At 32.5% G+C, this 17,137-nt stretch overlaps 1 protein-coding gene across 1 annotated transcript; it reads left to right on the top strand.

Annotated features, from left to right (window-relative positions):
- Positions 1-7,532: 7,532 nt before the first annotated feature.
- Positions 7,533-9,603, top strand: LOC131874359 (probable pectate lyase 18). Its single transcript, XM_059217696.1, has 5 exons — positions 7,533-7,699; positions 8,131-8,761; positions 8,962-9,065; positions 9,176-9,314; positions 9,397-9,603. Exons 1-5 carry the CDS (start codon positions 7,533-7,535, stop codon positions 9,601-9,603), a joined length of 1,248 nt encoding a protein of 415 aa, XP_059073679.1.
- Positions 9,604-17,137: the final 7,534 nt, after the last annotated feature.

Raw genomic sequence — 17,137 nt, 5'->3', positions numbered from 1 at the left:
TTTCATGGTCTACATTACCGTCACGCACGGAGTGCATTGGACTATTATTTTTATTCCTTTAATTCTTCTAAGCATACTTTCATCAAGATTTTATTTGCTTTTGGAAACGAGGTTGTACTAGCCTTCCAGCGTACAAATAATGTAATGGCCCCATGCAAATTCGTGTGGCTGCAAAAACTTTTCTTTTTATTTAAAAACTACATTTAGATTTGTGATACGAAAATAATTTTAGTTGATGAGGGATGGAGGAGACCACCAACTATAAGGAAATGTGGATCCCATGTCCCACGATGAAGTCAAAAGCTACATGTGCTATATGGAGTTCGTTCTAATCTTTTATCATCGAACAACATAGCAAAAACAACCATGCAGAACAGATTGTTGTAAAATCCATGTGCCTTTTTTTCAACACACAAGAAATTTGTTATTTGTGAAAAAGCATGGAGATACTCTTCAAGTGCGCACACATAACATCGAGAGTCGGCCTTAATTAAAGTTTGACGTAGATGGTCAATGTCTCATACCCATCTTGACTATGACCAGTTGAATTGTTGCAAAGCATGTTGTGAGGTCGGTATTAAGCTTCTTTGTATTTACCAAATTTAAAGAATATAAACTAGAGTTGGATTTAGTATAGTTGGCGCGTTATATTTTATGGAGGTTGCAGAGGAGCTGGTGATGCTTGGTAGAATATCAGGCCAGTGGTAGTAATGGGACTTCTTTTTCTATGTGAGACGCATGATATCCTTGTAGTTCTTGGGCTGCCTTAGAGATCTGGACGTGGCAACAGGTTCTTGTTGAATTGGCCTTCAAAATGTAACAGGCTATTCAGTTATTTATGGACTGGGTACGGGAATGGAACCTCTGTGCTATCAGGGTTAGTCGGTTTGAGATCTATGTAAAGATTTCATTAGAAGTAAAACAACAGGCATGAAGGATGAAAACTGGGTTGTCTTAGATAGTTAATATAGTAATCTTATTTGGCTATGTCTGGGAAATTTATTGCTCCTCAATGTTGTACATGAATCCTCTACAACCCCTTTTTATAAAGTTAGGAAATTTGTACCACACCATATCGTTGGTGAACAAGCATCTTCTATGTAAGTAGTATTATTTGAGGGTGGTTGATATGGATTAAGTTGTTGAGCACTTTAATTCATTTAACACTATTGTAAACAAAAGATGGAGGAAGAAGTTATAGGAATGGTCTTATGACATTCTTTTCTACACATATGGAGCAATCTATTGATGAACATTTGAAGCACTACTTTAAATTTTGTGCTTGATGAGGTAATGTCTTCTCTTCTCCCAAATGGTCTTTCATAGAAAGAATAGTACAAGTGGCATAGCTTTCTTTATTGGTGATAGCCTTATATCATGGTTGAGCTAAAATAAGGATTTTGTATCTTAGTCTATGGTAGAAGCAAAATATATTGCAATAGTTTCTTGTTGCATTTAGGTTTTATAGATAAAAAAAGACATTGTAGCAGATGGAGATTGAATTTGAAGAACCCATGCCAATCCTTTGTTACAATACAAGTACTATAAACATTTCAAATGATTGGGTAACACATTCACGGAAAAACCCATATCTCAATTAAGTATCACTATCTAAGAGAGAAGGTTGCAAGGAAACAAGTGAAGATAGAATATGTTGAAACAAAGGAGAGATCATTACAAAACCTTTTCGAAAGGAGACAATTTAATATCTTGGGTAGAATTTGGTAGTGGTATCGCCCCCCTCTTAAATGAAGAGGAAGTTAGTATATGTTGAGGAGGAGTGTTGACTCCTCACTGCAAGTAGTCTTGGTGGTATTGTGAAAAAAATTACAAAAGGTATTAGTAGATTAATTTTTCCTTGAAGACCAAGAATCAAAGTGGATATTTGTCATTGATGTCAAAGTGGGAGAAAGGAAGCCAAAATTCTACACCATTTGGGGAAGAAAGGATTGAGAGAGAGAGAGAGAGAGAGAGAGAGAGAGAGAGAGAGAGAGAGAGAGAGAGAGAGAGAGAGAGAGAGAGAGAGAATGAAAGTCCAATTACAAGAGCACAAAGCCAAACTTGAGAAGAATGAAAGTCCAATTACAATGGAAGCAAATTTTCTACACAAGGGGAGCCCCTAATTTCCATTACAAGGAGTATTTTATTAGTAGCATTTTTCATGTTTGGAACCAATGACAAAGGAGGAGATTGTTGAAATTTATATTTTCATTAATTTCAAAGGAGGTAGTTAAGGTTTTTGTATAAATTATCATTATGTTACCCTCAATATCCAGTTTTCAAAAATTACAATAATTTTAATTAATATTATGTCATATCAAATAATTATTGATCTAGATAAATAGAGTCAAGTTATGTTAAATACATCATTCAATATAGTATGTCACTAGTATCATCTTAATCAATTTTTTATTGTTGAAGGATTTGGAAGTATTTGTGATGTGTATATGAAGTTCATTCCTCAAAAACTATATCCACTAGCACATTATTTTATACCACATTCTACCATAGTTATATTTTGAGGCTTGTATGTTGGAAGATAAATATGGCTACACACAAAGACAAGTCTATTCAAGTTGCAAAGGTGGAATTCAATAACATGAAAAGTTAGGGTCAACATTATGCTCATAGAGATCACTTCACAATATATTATGAATTTTTTTATGAATGGGTCAAATTATTGCACTATGAACCAACTATAGGAAGCATGTGAAAGTGTACTAGGACCAACTAATTATTTTTCGTAAAGAATAGCATCATCCAACTCTTGAAGTAGCATGTTGGATCTTGGTTTAAGCCTTTTATATGTTTGGTCTAAAGTATGCATGTGTCAAATGTGTGAATGTTGTAAATAAGTTATAAGATGAGTTGTGATTATATATAATGTAGGGATGTATAAGTGTAATTGGATTCATTTAAAGAGTAATTCTTGCTAGTAGAACTAATAACCATCGCAAAAGTTGTGTAAGTTGTCAACTAAATTTTAGGTTAAGTGGGCAAAATCAATTGAAGGTCTCATGCACTTTGAGAGGGTTGTCAAAAGTTGATTAGATCAAGGTGACCCTAAAGCTTCATCCTTGAAGATCTGCATATCATATCTTTGATGTACTATTATTGTATTTAAGGTTGGCGCCTCATGATTATAGTTGGTGTTCACTTCTTAGACTCAAGCATTGGTGTCTCCTATGGGTTGATGCATACAAAATATTATAAGTTTATTATTTAGTTTATGAGGCTAGATTTGCATATTAGATCCAAGAAGCTTTTCTCACCATGGTTTTCCCCTTAAGTTTCTACATAAATCTAGTATTATTTTGTGTTGATGTCCTCTTATCTTATCTTATCAGTTTCTATGATGTTTGGAGAAGTTATCAAGGGTAATTAATTTGGAATTGGTGTCTACTGATTACCATTCTCTTAGTGTCTATGTGTGATTAACGCACATAATATATGCATTCTATTAAGAACAACAACCACTATTTCTTTTATTTTCATTGAAAAGAACTATCTAGATTTCCTTGGAAATGACCTTCTATTTATGTCACTTTGTGCAATCTTCCTTTATTCATAATGTATCTTTGTTCAAGACAAAAATCAAATCCGTGTAGCAGTAACAAGTTATCCTATATTGTCTAACAATGTAAAAGTTTATTGGTTATTTTGGATAGTTTAAAAATTTGGATTTATAAGTTTTGAATTTCATAAATACTTTTCCTTTGTAATAATTCTTTGAAGTAATTTAGAATGATATTTTTGTAATAAAATTTAGCTATTAATGAATTGTAATTGAATACATTAACTCTCACTTTAATTATAATCATTAGCATATTATTACTCATGGATTTGTTTAGGTCAACCCAAGAGTATAGCCAGTAATCCTTAGCTTGACTAAATCCATCCATTGATTATTACCATTTATTTATAATTAGATTAGTAGTAGATCAATAAAATAGATATTTATTTATATATTAATAAATGCATAGAGTAGCATATATCAATATAAGAATGCAAGTAGTTATTAAGAGAATTTAAGTAAGAGGTGTAGAGATGTTATTAAAGCTTAAAATTTATTAAGTTATAGCTTTAAACGTATAGAAATAAATTCATTAGTCAACAATATTAAACTTGAATATATTCTTTCTGTATATCTTAAGATGAATAAGTTATTATTTGAATGCCTCTACAATACTTTGTTTAGATTAAAAATAGAAAGACTTTTTAAAATCACAAGACTAATATATAAAATAGGATAATAAGGATAGTAATGAAAGAAATGGACTCTTGGGTCAAGGGTAAGATGTAAGCCCTTATCCCTTACCATATAGAAATAATAAATTTTGTTTTTTATTTTGTGATTGTTGAATATTGAACTCTGACTTAGTGAAAACTCTAATGATAATATCATAGTTTGTTTTTTTAAATGTAAAGGATAAGGATGGAATTTCATATTAATCTCATGTTGACATGTTCATATAGTTTCTTGACTAGATGATAGTTCCTTATCATTAAATGGTTAACCATCTCTAAAGTTTATGACTATATATATAAATATTAAATGGATTTGATCTTATATTTTGATTGTTTGATCATGATAACACTTTTTAATCAAAGGAGTGATTAGATGAATATGATATTGAATATTATAATCAAATCTAAGGTAGAAAGTTTATTCTAAGATGGAAAATATATTCTATTGTCAAAATATTTGAACCAATTAGATTTAATGAATGAAACTAAGTTATTTATGATAATCATTTATTATCAATTTATAACATTTTAATGATATAATGTTAGTGAATTTATGCATCATATAATAACTCATGAATTAGTTTTTAAGTATATCATTTAGAAGATTTAATAATGAATTAGCATTTAATATGTCTTTCATGATATCAGGTTAATTAGATAGATTGATAGTTACCTTTTCTTTTGTACTCTTATACATGTGTCTGTATGAGTTTTATACTCTCAAGATCATGTTTAGACAAATCTTGTTATTGGTATTCTTATGTACTAATGTGTTTGAAATCAATTTTTATGCTAAATTTAATTATCAAGAAGATAATACTTGTTAGATGCTTCTATTTTCCTATGACTACTTTGTATACTTGTGCATTCAATTCTTGTTTGTGTAAATGGATGGTGGTAAACATGGAGAACCATATAAGGATTGAGTATCACCCTCTATATATCTATCAACAAATGACTTAAAAAGATGCATTGGGAAAAAGATGTTTTATCAAATTTTAATATTATACCATGCTACTACTTTTGATCATTTAAAACTCATACTCTTTGCCATATCATAATATTGTTATATTAGCATGTGTGTGCACGCGCACACACGCACACACACAAACATAGAGAGAGAGAGAGAGAGAGAGAGAGAGAGAGAGAGAGAGAGAGAGAGAGAGAGAGAGAGAGAGAGAGAGAGAGAGAGTATATCATGCTACATAGATTCCATCACTCCTACTTGTTTAAGATTTCTCGACATCTTTGCGTTGGGCCAGGTATTCTTCATGCCAAGAAGAGTTTCAGGGGAGTGTAAAGATTTGTGGTTGGGTAGATATGTTCTTCGATGATGCTCTCACCCAATGTGTGCTTGTTGGAGATAGTGTCTCGTGAGTTCCTGTTAGGGTTACCTTAATTTTTGTACTCTTCATAATTGACCTTTTGAAGCTATGTAAAGGAAATTGTTTCCTTATGATAGGGCTTGTCAATGGCTTTTGTACTTAAACATCATGTTTCCATTCTAATATATTTGAACGTGTTATTTTAAATGTTTTAGAATAATGCTTATTTTATGCTATATCATTATTTTAATAATATGGAGGTCCTTATAGTTTGAAATTATTATTGTCTCAAAACATTAAAAAATATCAAAATTGACACATTACTAAATCATGTGAATGGACATTGATATATTCAAAGCAATTTCACTTGTGTTTGGGTTTGCTTCATGTAAGATAAACAAATTTACCAAATATTTAATATATTTTCCATGTCAGTACATATAAGAGGCATTTTTATAATTTATTATTTTTGTATTTATAATTTAATAACAAGTCATCTAGTGTAAAAATGTTGTAATAATAAGAGGTGGTAGAAAATTTCGATAGAATTTATGATATAAGGACTCATGTTCAACTTTAATATTATTTTATGTGGCATGGAAAGTGAGATGTCTACTTCTAAAAATGGTTTACAAATCCAATCACATAGAACTATTTGGACTTTTGTTGATGCTATTTAAATGATTTTTATTTGATAAAAAAATAAATCTCACATAATTAATTACTCCATCTAATAGTAAAAAACTATAAGTATTAAAAAGCCTTCTATTATTCACAGCTCCTTTTTATAAGTAAGATCTACACAATTAGAAGTTCTAGAAATGAATGATCTTATTAGATCAAAATAAATAACAATTAGTTCACCATTCATACTTCTTACAAAAGCCTTCTCACTATTAAGCTGTGTGTGTCATACAATTCAATAGAATTAAAAGCTGAATTAATGCACAAAAATGTTCCAATAGTATCATATGTCTTTATTATTTTTAAAAGTTGAATATTTGGTTTGATTAAATATATATTTCAGGTTGAGCTAGCCATCCAAACTAAAAACATATAATGATTCAACATATTATTTAAAAGTTCATATTATTAAATTGATATGATGTAGAATTAGAAATAATCAATCTTTATAAACTTATAACCTTAAATTAATATATAAATATGTCTATTATACCTAAGTATCCTCGTGACGTCACACATAGCAAATAAAACTCCAATTATTTTCACTTCGACCTATCTTTCTCTAACGTAATCATCCATTCATTATGTTTTATTGCGTTAACATAAAGAAGTTTATCCTACAAATATACATTTACAATCTATTAAGTTTCGATATGTTAGATTCTTTGGAATTCTAATTTTTTCCACGATAAAAAAAATGAAGAGCGCGGGAACCATGTGAGCGCGGGAACAACATGCGAGAATTTTATACCAAACTTGGTCGCCCATCCCCGTGCAAATTACGGAAGAGGAAAGTCATTTATAACCAAAGACAAACATACTTGTGGGCCATATCACCTTTGCCAATGTTTCTCATGTTTTAATGTGAAACCCAAAGAAGTGTTACTACCGAATAACTCAATGGAGTCACCATGGAAAGCAGACACGGATAAAATGCGGCGTCCACCACATCCATGAAAGTTTCTATATCTATGTTTTTCAAATAGATTTGGAGAAAACTCTCAATTCAGAAAAACGTCGGAGTAAACATTCTAAGAAACGTTGGAGGAATGCTCTATCACATCATTACTCACTATTGTTTATGAGTCAAGCGCTATAGTCATGTGCATTACCACCGTAATAATCGCACTGAGATAACGTGCACACAACAATTTTTCAAACGTCGGGGTCAAGATTCCCCCTTCTCTACAGATTTTGCACATGATGATTTTGTATATAAGATAGCCCAAAGCCATAGCATGTAATACAACCATTGCAGGTTTTCTCCTATCCAAAATGGCGAGCAGACAAGCCTTACAGCCATTGTTTCTTCTTCTTGCTGTCTTTTTCATCAAGTTAGTAATGGTGGAATCAATAAGAACCCCCTTCAATATGACTAAGGCTGAGAATAGTGATAAATATCATGTTGAGAAGCCGGAGCTTGTAGTTCAAATGGTAGAAAGGTAACCATTTCGCCTTTCAGATGATTTAGAAATTTTAGAGAATTTATTTATGGTAGTATAGAAATGAAATCCAATATCTTATTGAATTTAGTACATTAGTATGAAATCTTAAATGACAAGGTTTATTATAAATGTTCTATTTATTCTTATGCTGTTCCTCGACGTTTTCTTCACTGTAATTTCTATAATACTATTCTCGTAACTGTAGTTGGTATGCAGCAGTTATAGAACAAATTTCTATCACCCATATCATCATGCCATTGGATAATTAACAATTGTCGTCGTTGAGACAGATTCAATGAAAGAAAATTCACTACAGAAAAGATATTTAAGTCAGTTCAATTAAGAGAATTTCGAAGTCCTAGCATTTTTTTATAGCTAGCATATATTACAGACAGTTGAGATTATTTACTTCAAGAACTATTGTGCAGGAGTTTAAATAATTCGAAAAGAAAGCTGAGCTCGTGCGAAACGGGGAACCCCATCGATGACTGTTGGCGTTGTGATCCTAACTGGGTTAACAACCGAAAGAGACTGGCTGATTGTGCCATCGGATTTGGCAAAAACGCCATTGGAGGTAAGAATGGCAGATTTTATATAGTTACAGATCCAAATGACGATGACCCGGTCAATCCTCGACCTGGCACTCTGCGGCACGCTGTTATTCAAACCGAACCTCTCTGGATTATTTTCCAAAAAGATATGGTTATTCAGCTCAAGGAGGAGCTTATCATGAACAGTTATAAGACTATTGATGGTAGAGGTGCCAATGTTCATATAGCAAATGGAGCTTGCATTACAATTCAGTATGTGACCAATATTATCATTCATGGAGTTCATATCCACGACTGTAAACCTGCGGGAAACACAAATGTTAGGAGCTCCCCGACACATTATGGGTTTAGAACCAAGAGTGATGGAGATGGGATTTCCATCTTTGGATCAAGCGCAATTTGGGTTGACCACTGTTCATTGTCAAGTTGCGCAGATGGATTGATCGACGCCATCATGGGTTCCACTGCTATAACCATTTCAAACAGCTTTTTCACTCACCATGACAAGGTGCTCAAAACTGCTTTTTTGGTCTTCCATAAATATACTTTTCTTTGAAATTAGGTTTCACAATTGTATTTTTTATCCGAGGATTTTAGGGTAGGGTATTAAAAGCCTATTACTTGACTTGAACGAAAAAAATGTGAGTATTTATTAAATTGTCGATAGAACGCTATTTCTCAAGTCCAATATTTATTGGCTTTTTCCAGGTGATGCTCCTAGGACACAGCGACGCCTACACCGAGGACGTCAAAATGCAAGTAACAGTTGCTTTCAACCACTTTGGAGAAGGGCTTGTTCAACGTATGCCCAGGTGTGAATAGAATTTTGTAACAAACTGTATTCCTTGCACAAAGACCACAAATATACAGCTTGCTGAAGTTTATTTGCTCAAGTCTTTAAGATATTAACGTTATGATGCAGATGTCGACATGGATACTTTCATGTGGTGAACAATGATTACACCCACTGGGAAATGTATGCAATCGGGGGAAGTGCAAACCCCACCATTAACAGCCAAGGCAACAGATTCCTTGCTCCTGATTATCGATTCCACAAGGAGGTAAAAGACCTGTACAACTCATGTCTCTTATATCTTTGGTATTCAACGGTTGTAGTATAGTTATAGTATGGGTAATGTGCAGGTTACAAAGCACCAAGATTCAACAGAAGGCAACTGGAGATCAGTGGGAGATCTTATGTTAAATGGGGCATTCTTCACAGCATCAGGGGCTAAAGAATCCTCAAGCTATGCCAAAGCTTCGAGTATGGCGGCAAGACCTTCCTCTATTGTGGGCTCTATCACTGCAAGTTCGGGTGTTCTCACCTGCAGAAAAGGTTCCAGCTGTTAGACCAAATGCGTGCATTATAGACAAATTCTTAGGAATCCCTCAATTCTGTTACTTTGCAAGCATGAGCACACGGAATGAGGCTTCTTAGTTATTTTAGTTTTGGTTGCCGAGACTCTCTTGTCATCTTTCACTAAAGACGAATATATGGAAAATATCGAATAATATTTTTCTCAAATTTGAAGTGTAGTGGTAGAACGTCAAGCCAGTGTTTGTTTATATTATCTCGATTGTCACTTAAAAACATTTCTTAGGTAAATCTCACAAGAACTGCAACATAGAGATAGGAAATAGTTGAATTTATGTTCATACCAGTAATTCAAAAAACTAATTTATGCAAATGTTTCTTGAAACTATGAACACACCCGGTGTAATTGTATACGACGCAACTAAATATATTCACTTGCATGGGGAATTATTAACCTTTTAAGTTAATTATGTGATTGTAGATTAATTTTATATTATACATGTCTAATTTGTAACTCTAGACCTTATCTATCACAATATATACTTTTTCTCTTTGATTTGCTAGATTCTATACTCCTCATTGATTATTAAGGACTTGGTATATTTATAACTACATCATAAAGATAGTGAAATAATCAATGGTCATGTTCTCCTACTCCCTTAATTAGAATAGTTTTTTGATTGTGATAAAGATACTTAGATGTTGATTTTGATACAATATTTTTATTCTATTTAAAGTTCCAAATGAAAATGTTCATAAGTTCATTCTATATACGAATAAGTCAATGATTGCTTAATGGTCAATTAATGTCTTTAAATTTGAAGCCCTGCTAGATAATTCCATGTTTTACAAACTCAACTCCCAATGACTACGAGGAAAGAGGAGAATTTTAAAATTTGAAACAAATTTATTTTTCCTTAAAATTCAAGCCAAGCAAGATCAATCCTCAATGCTACAAAAATGGTCCGTTGTAAAAAGATATATAATACAATGATCATGGGTAAATGTATGCAAATATAGGACAAAAACTAATGGGAATGCATGAATATAAATATAGGTAGGATATAGATAAGGATGGATATATATTGATGTATGGAAATAGGAGTGGGAGAACATAGATTGAAATTAGGGAAGGTGCCAAACTTATTAAAAATGGTTTTTGCATGCCAAAAATATTTTTTCTTTCTAGTGACTGAAAAATGAGTTTCTAATGCAAAATTTAAAATGGCTCCTGTAAAAGTTTTTAGATTTTAACATTTGATTTCTAATTTTGTCCTCCAAGCTTTGATGTTTTTGAAAAAAAAGTCAATTGTGACTTTATCCAACCTTTTGGATGCTTTGGAAATGTTGAAAATTCTGCCAAAATTACCTAAATGCTACAATCACGCAAACCTCCCAAGAATATAACTATGCAAAGTAGATTATAGGGATGCTTATTCTTTTGTTAAGTTGTACTTATTATTAGGGCTATGCAAGGATGTAGGAGAAGAGAATACTTGGTTTTTTAATATTATAGCTATCAGTTAGTCTCAAATCTATAAAAGCCAGATATTAAAATTAACTGTACTAGACAACAAGTTCCAGTACCATGTTAGATTCTTTGGGAAGTGACAATCGGGCTAGAATCTCGTGTCTGACCTAGATCATGTGCAACTACAGTTAATAGATAATCGAATATCAAATAGTAGAGCCAAAATCTGAAATGAAAGAACAATATAGACAATGCAAGAGAACTTGAGAATACTCTTCATACGCTCACCAAGCTACCAATAGGTGCATTAACTCCTACTACCCATAAAATATGGGAAGTTTTACCTACTTGATAAATGTCAAAATATGTAGCATAACCTCCTTAAGTGAAGATAGAAAAGAAGTTATAATTAGTGGCATAAAAGCCAAAAGAGGGTGAGAAAATTAATTACCCTATAACCTACTAAAGGTAAGAACAAACTCGTGGTTATGGAAGGAGGCACAACAAGCCAAAAGGGAGTGTGTGACTCAATTACTCATGTGTTAGAAAGTGGTACATGTAGATTATGTATTTTTCCATGTTTATTCACATTAACCACTCCTAATAAACCAAAGAAAGATTAAATAATATTTGTAGGAAAAAGAATAACGCCTAACAACTACTATGTGGTAAAAGGCAAGGTTTCATTAGCATATAAATTGAAGCAATACTTATATGGTGTCCAATGATCTCCAAAATTATGGTTTCAAAAGTTTAATTCATATGCTATGTATTATAATCTAGTGTATTTCCTAATTATGTTGGTTGCCTATATAGTTGGTCAGATATTGGACTTTGGTTTTGGTGGGGTTGGTTTTATGTACTAGATGGTAGTCATCGGGGTGCCGATAATTGTTTCTTTTTTCCCCTATTTTTTGTGTTATGTTGTTTATAGACTTTACTTTCTACTGTATTGGGCGTTGGGCCCCTTAGCAACTATTTAATTATTAAAAATTAAACTTTATGATGGTAATCAATCTCTTTTTATCAATTTATGCATAGATCATTTGTTGATATTTGGTAACAATGAATGGATGATTAGAGATATGGTATATAAAATTTCAATACATTTCAACATAAACAATTAGGGGTTCCTATATGCATCCTAGGCATTGAAAAGAGAGAGAAATAAGAAATGTTTGATTGGGATAGACTAAGTATGTTGAATTTGTGTTGTAATATTTTAGTATGCAGAATTATATGCTAGTAAATGTTTCTATTTTCTTGGGTACTAAGTTATTAGTTAAGTAATATATACGTCTTCACCGTTAAATGTAGAGTATATATTGCATGTTCCTTACACTAGTCTACTTCATATTCTAATTTATGTTATATTTTACATAAAGCTAGACATTGGTGATGTAATGGGAGCCTTGGGATTATTATATGGCTAATATTGGCATAGAGCATTGAACAACAATTAAGAGAGACTTAAGGTGAATGCAGAACACTATAAATTATTATATCTTCTACTATGGTGATTACTCACAAGGGATTGTTGACTTAGATTTGACAGGAGATGTAGATCATAAAATATCTACTAGTGGCTATTTCTTTAGCCTATTTAGTGTTTCTATTACTTGAATGAGCAAGTGATGGGTTGTAGTCATTTATCCATTGTAGAGGTATAGTACATGACAATTAGTAATGCCTGTAAGGAGGTGAGTTGGTTTTAGAGTTTTTGTTGAATTGTTGGCCTTATTCAAGCAATAGTTTAAACTCAATGTGAGAGTCAAGGTGTCATTAGCTTGGCCAAAACCCAATTTTTTGTGTATAAATGAAGCATATAGATGCACAATACCATTTTTCTCATCACATGGTGGAGGATAGTGGATGATGATTGAAAATGATGACTCTTTGGTGATTGTTTTAGATGATTTGATGAAGCATGTAAGCACAAATAACATTAGATGGTGTAATAAATATAATGGCCTCATATTCCTTAATACTTAGATGCTAATATTCCCTTTATGCTTTTGCAAGGTATTTGAAATAAGTGGGAGAATTCTAGAAAACCATTGTCTCAACCATATTTTGTTCATATCTAATTATTTAATAGTTAAATTTTACATGTATTTTTGTTATCACTGTTAGTGTGTGGTATGTTTCTACTATCATATTCGTGTTAGACTTGTACCAGCCACTTAGAATTGGACAAGATCTAACCTTATAGTTCTATATCAAAGGTAAAATCAGCTAAATTATGCAAGTCGCTTGGAAAAGAGGGGTATATTAACTTGAATGGCCTTCCTAAAGGTCCTTAATTTTGAACTTTTACCAAATAAGTGAGTACCAGCAATCGAAATTTGACTACTTCAGCATCGTGATTATTTCATTATGCATGCTTGCCTTCCATCCCCAACTAATAAATATACGCAGATTGGAGGACGTGCATGAATTTACTCATGAGATTTCATGGTCTACATTACCGTCACGCACGGAGTGCATTGGACTATTATTTTTATTCCTTTAATTCTTCTAAGCATACTTTCATCAAGATTTTATTTGCTTTTGGAAACGAGGTTGTACTAGCCTTCCAGCGTACAAATAATGTAATGGCCCCATGCAAATTCGTGTGGCTGCAAAAACTTTTCTTTTTATTTAAAAACTACATTTAGATTTGTGATACGAAAATAATTTTAGTTGATGAGGGATGGAGGAGACCACCAACTATAAGGAAATGTGGATCCCATGTCCCACGACGAAGTCAAAAGCTACATGTGCTATATGGAGTTCGTTCTAATCTTTTATCATCGAACAACATAGCAAAAACAACCATGCAGAACAGATTGTTGTAAAATCCATGTGCCTTTTTTTCAACACACAAGAAATTTGTTATTTGTGAAAAAGCATGGAGATACTCTTCAAGTGTGCACACATAACATCGAGAGTCGGCCTTAATTAAAGTTTGACGTAGATGGTCAATGTCTCATACCCATCTTGACTATGACCAGTTGAATTGTTGCAAAGCATGTTGTGAGGTCGGTATTAAGCTTCTTTGTATTTACCAAATTTAAAGAATATAAACTAGAGTTGGATTTAGTATAGTTGGCGCGTTATATTTTATGGAGGTTGCAGAGGAGCTGGTGATGCTTGGTAGAATATCAGGCCAGTGGTAGTAATGGGACTTCTTTTTCTATGTGAGACGCATGATATCCTTGTAGTTCTTGGGCTGCCTTAGAGATCTGGACGTGGCAACAGGTTCTTGTTGAATTGGCCTTCAAAATGTAACAGGCTATTCAGTTATTTATGGACTGGGTATGGGAATGGAACCTCTGTGCTATCAAGGTTAGTCGGTTTGAGATCTATGTAAAGATTTCATTAGAAGTAAAACAACAGGCATGAAGGATGAAAACTGGGTTGTCTTAGATAGTTAATATAGTAATCTTATTTGGCTATGTCTGGGAAATTTATTGCTCCTCAATGTTGTACATGAATCCTCTACAACCCCTTTTTATAAAGTTAGGAAAGTTGTACCACACCATATCGTTGGTGAACAAGCATCTTCTATGTAAGTAGTATTATTTGAGGGTGGTTGATATGGATTAAGTTTTTGAGCACTTTAATTCATTTAACACTATTGTAAACAAAAGATGGAGGAAGAAGTTATAGGAATGGTCTTATGACATTCTTTTCTACACATATGGAGCAATCTATTGATGAACATTTGAAGCACTACTTTAAATTTTGTGCTTGATGAGGTAATGTCTTCTCTTCTCCCAAATGGTCTTTCATAGAAAGAATAGTACAAGTGGCATAGCTTTCTTTATTGGTGATAGCCTTATATCATGGTTGAGCTAAAATAAGGATTTTGTATCTTAGTCTATGGTAGAAGCAAAATATATTGCAATAGTTTCTTGTTGCATTTAGGTTTTATAGATAAAAAAAGACATTGTAGCAGATGGAGATTGAATTTGAAGAACCCATGCCAATCCTTTGTTACAATACAAGTACTATAAACATTTCAAATGATTGGGTAACACATTCACGGAAAAACCCATATCTCAATTAAGTATCACTATCTAAGAGAGAAGGTTGCAAGGAAACAAGTGAAGATAGAATATGTTGAAACAAAGGAGAGATCATTACAAAACCTTTTCGAAAGGAGACAATTTAATATCTTGGGTAGAATTTGGTAGTGGTATCGCCCCCCTCTTAAATGAAGAGGAAGTTAGTATATGTTGAGGAGGAGTGTTGACTCCTCACTGCAAGTAGTCTTGGTGGTATTGTGAAAAAAATTACAAAAGGTATTAGTAGATTAATTTTTCCTTGAAGACCAAGAATCAAAGTGGATATTTGTCATTGATGTCAAAGTGGGAGAAAGGAAGCCAAAATTCTACACCATTTGGGGAAGAAAGGATTGAGAGAGAGAGAGAGAGAGAGAGAGAGAGAGAGAGAGAGAGAGAGAGAGAGAGAGAGAGAGAGAGAGAGAGAGAGAGAATGAAAGTCCAATTACAAGAGCACAAAGCCAAACTTGAGAAGAATGAAAGTCCAATTACAATGGAAGCAAATTTTCTACACAAGGGGAGCCCCTAATTTCCATTACAAGGAGTATTTTATTAGTAGCATTTTTCATGTTTGGAACCAATGACAAAGGAGGAGATTGTTGAAATTTATATTTTCATTAATTTCAAAGGAGGTAGTTAAGGTTTTTGTATAAATTATCATTATGTTACCCTCAATATCCAGTTTTCAAAAATTACAATAATTTTAATTAATATTATGTCATATCAAATAATTATTGATCTAGATAAATAGAGTCAAGTTATGTTAAATACATCATTCAATATAGTATGTCACTAGTATCATCTTAATCAATTTTTTATTGTTGAAGGATTTGGAAGTATTTGTGATGTGTATATGAAGTTCATTCCTCAAAAACTATATCCACTAGCACATTATTTTATACCACATTCTACCATAGTTATATTTTGAGGCTTGTATGTTGGAAGATAAATATGGCTACACACAAAGACAAGTCTATTCAAGTTGCAAAGGTGGAATTCAATAACATGAAAAGTTAGGGTCAACATTATGCTCATAGAGATCACTTCACAATATATTATGAATTTTTTTATGAATGGGTCAAATTATTGCACTATGAACCAACTATAGGAAGCATGTGAAAGTGTACTAGGACCAACTAATTATTTTTCGTAAAGAATAGCATCATCCAACTCTTGAAGTAGCATGTTGGATCTTGGTTTAAGCCTTTTATATGTTTGGTCTAAAGTATGCATGTGTCAAATGTGTGAATGTTGTAAATAAGTTATAAGATGAGTTGTGATTATATATAATGTAGGGATGTATAAGTGTAATTGGATTCATTTAAAGAGTAATTCTTGCTAGTAGAACTAATAACCATCGCAAAAGTTGTGTAAGTTGTCAACTAAATTTTAGGTTAAGTGGGCAAAATCAATTGAAGGTCTCATGCACTTTGAGAGGGTTGTCAAAAGTTGATTAGATCAAGGTGACCCTAAAGCTTCATCCTTGAAGATCTGCATATCATATCTTTGATGTACTATTATTGTATTTAAGGTTGGCGCCTCATGATTATAGTTGGTGTTCACTTCTTAGACTCAAGCATTGGTGTCTCCTATGGGTTGATGCATACAAAATATTATAAGTTTATTATTTAGTTTATGAGGCTAGATTTGCATATTAGATCCAAGAAGCTTTTCTCACCATGGTTTTCCCCTTAAGTTTCTACATAAATCTAGTATTATTTTGTGTTGATGTCCTCTTATCTTATCTTATCAGTTTCTATGATGTTTGGAGAAGTTATCAAGGGTAATTAATTTGGAATTGGTGTCTACTGATTACCATTCTCTTAGTGTCTATGTGTGATTAACGCACATAATATATGCATTCTATTAAGAACAACAACCACTATTTCTTTTATTTTCATTGAAAAGAACTATCTAGATTTCCTTGGAAATGACCTTCTATTTATGTCACTTTGTGCAATCTTCCTTTATTCATAATGTATCTTTGTTCAAGACAAAAATCAAATCCATGTAGCAGTAACAAGTTATCCTATATTGTCTAACAATGTAAAA

The sequence above is a fragment of the Cryptomeria japonica genome, chromosome 3 (genome assembly GCF_030272615.1).
Source record: "Cryptomeria japonica chromosome 3, Sugi_1.0, whole genome shotgun sequence".
NCBI lineage: Eukaryota > Viridiplantae > Streptophyta > Pinopsida > Cupressales > Cupressaceae > Cryptomeria > Cryptomeria japonica.
This window is presented reverse-complemented; position numbering and strand designations above follow the sequence as displayed.

Bases quoted from the DNA above. Each gene is read 5' to 3' on its own strand.
- LOC131874359 (XM_059217696.1), top strand. From the start codon at position 7,533: ATGGCGAGCAGACAAGCCTTACAGCCATTGTTTCTTCTTCTTGCTGTC. The intron at 7,700-8,130 runs GTAACCATTTCG...ACTATTGTGCAG, and splicing joins GTAGTTCAAATGGTAGAAAG to GAGTTTAAATAATTCGAAAA. The intron at 9,066-9,175 runs GTGTGAATAGAA...GTTATGATGCAG, and splicing joins CTTGTTCAACGTATGCCCAG to ATGTCGACATGGATACTTTC.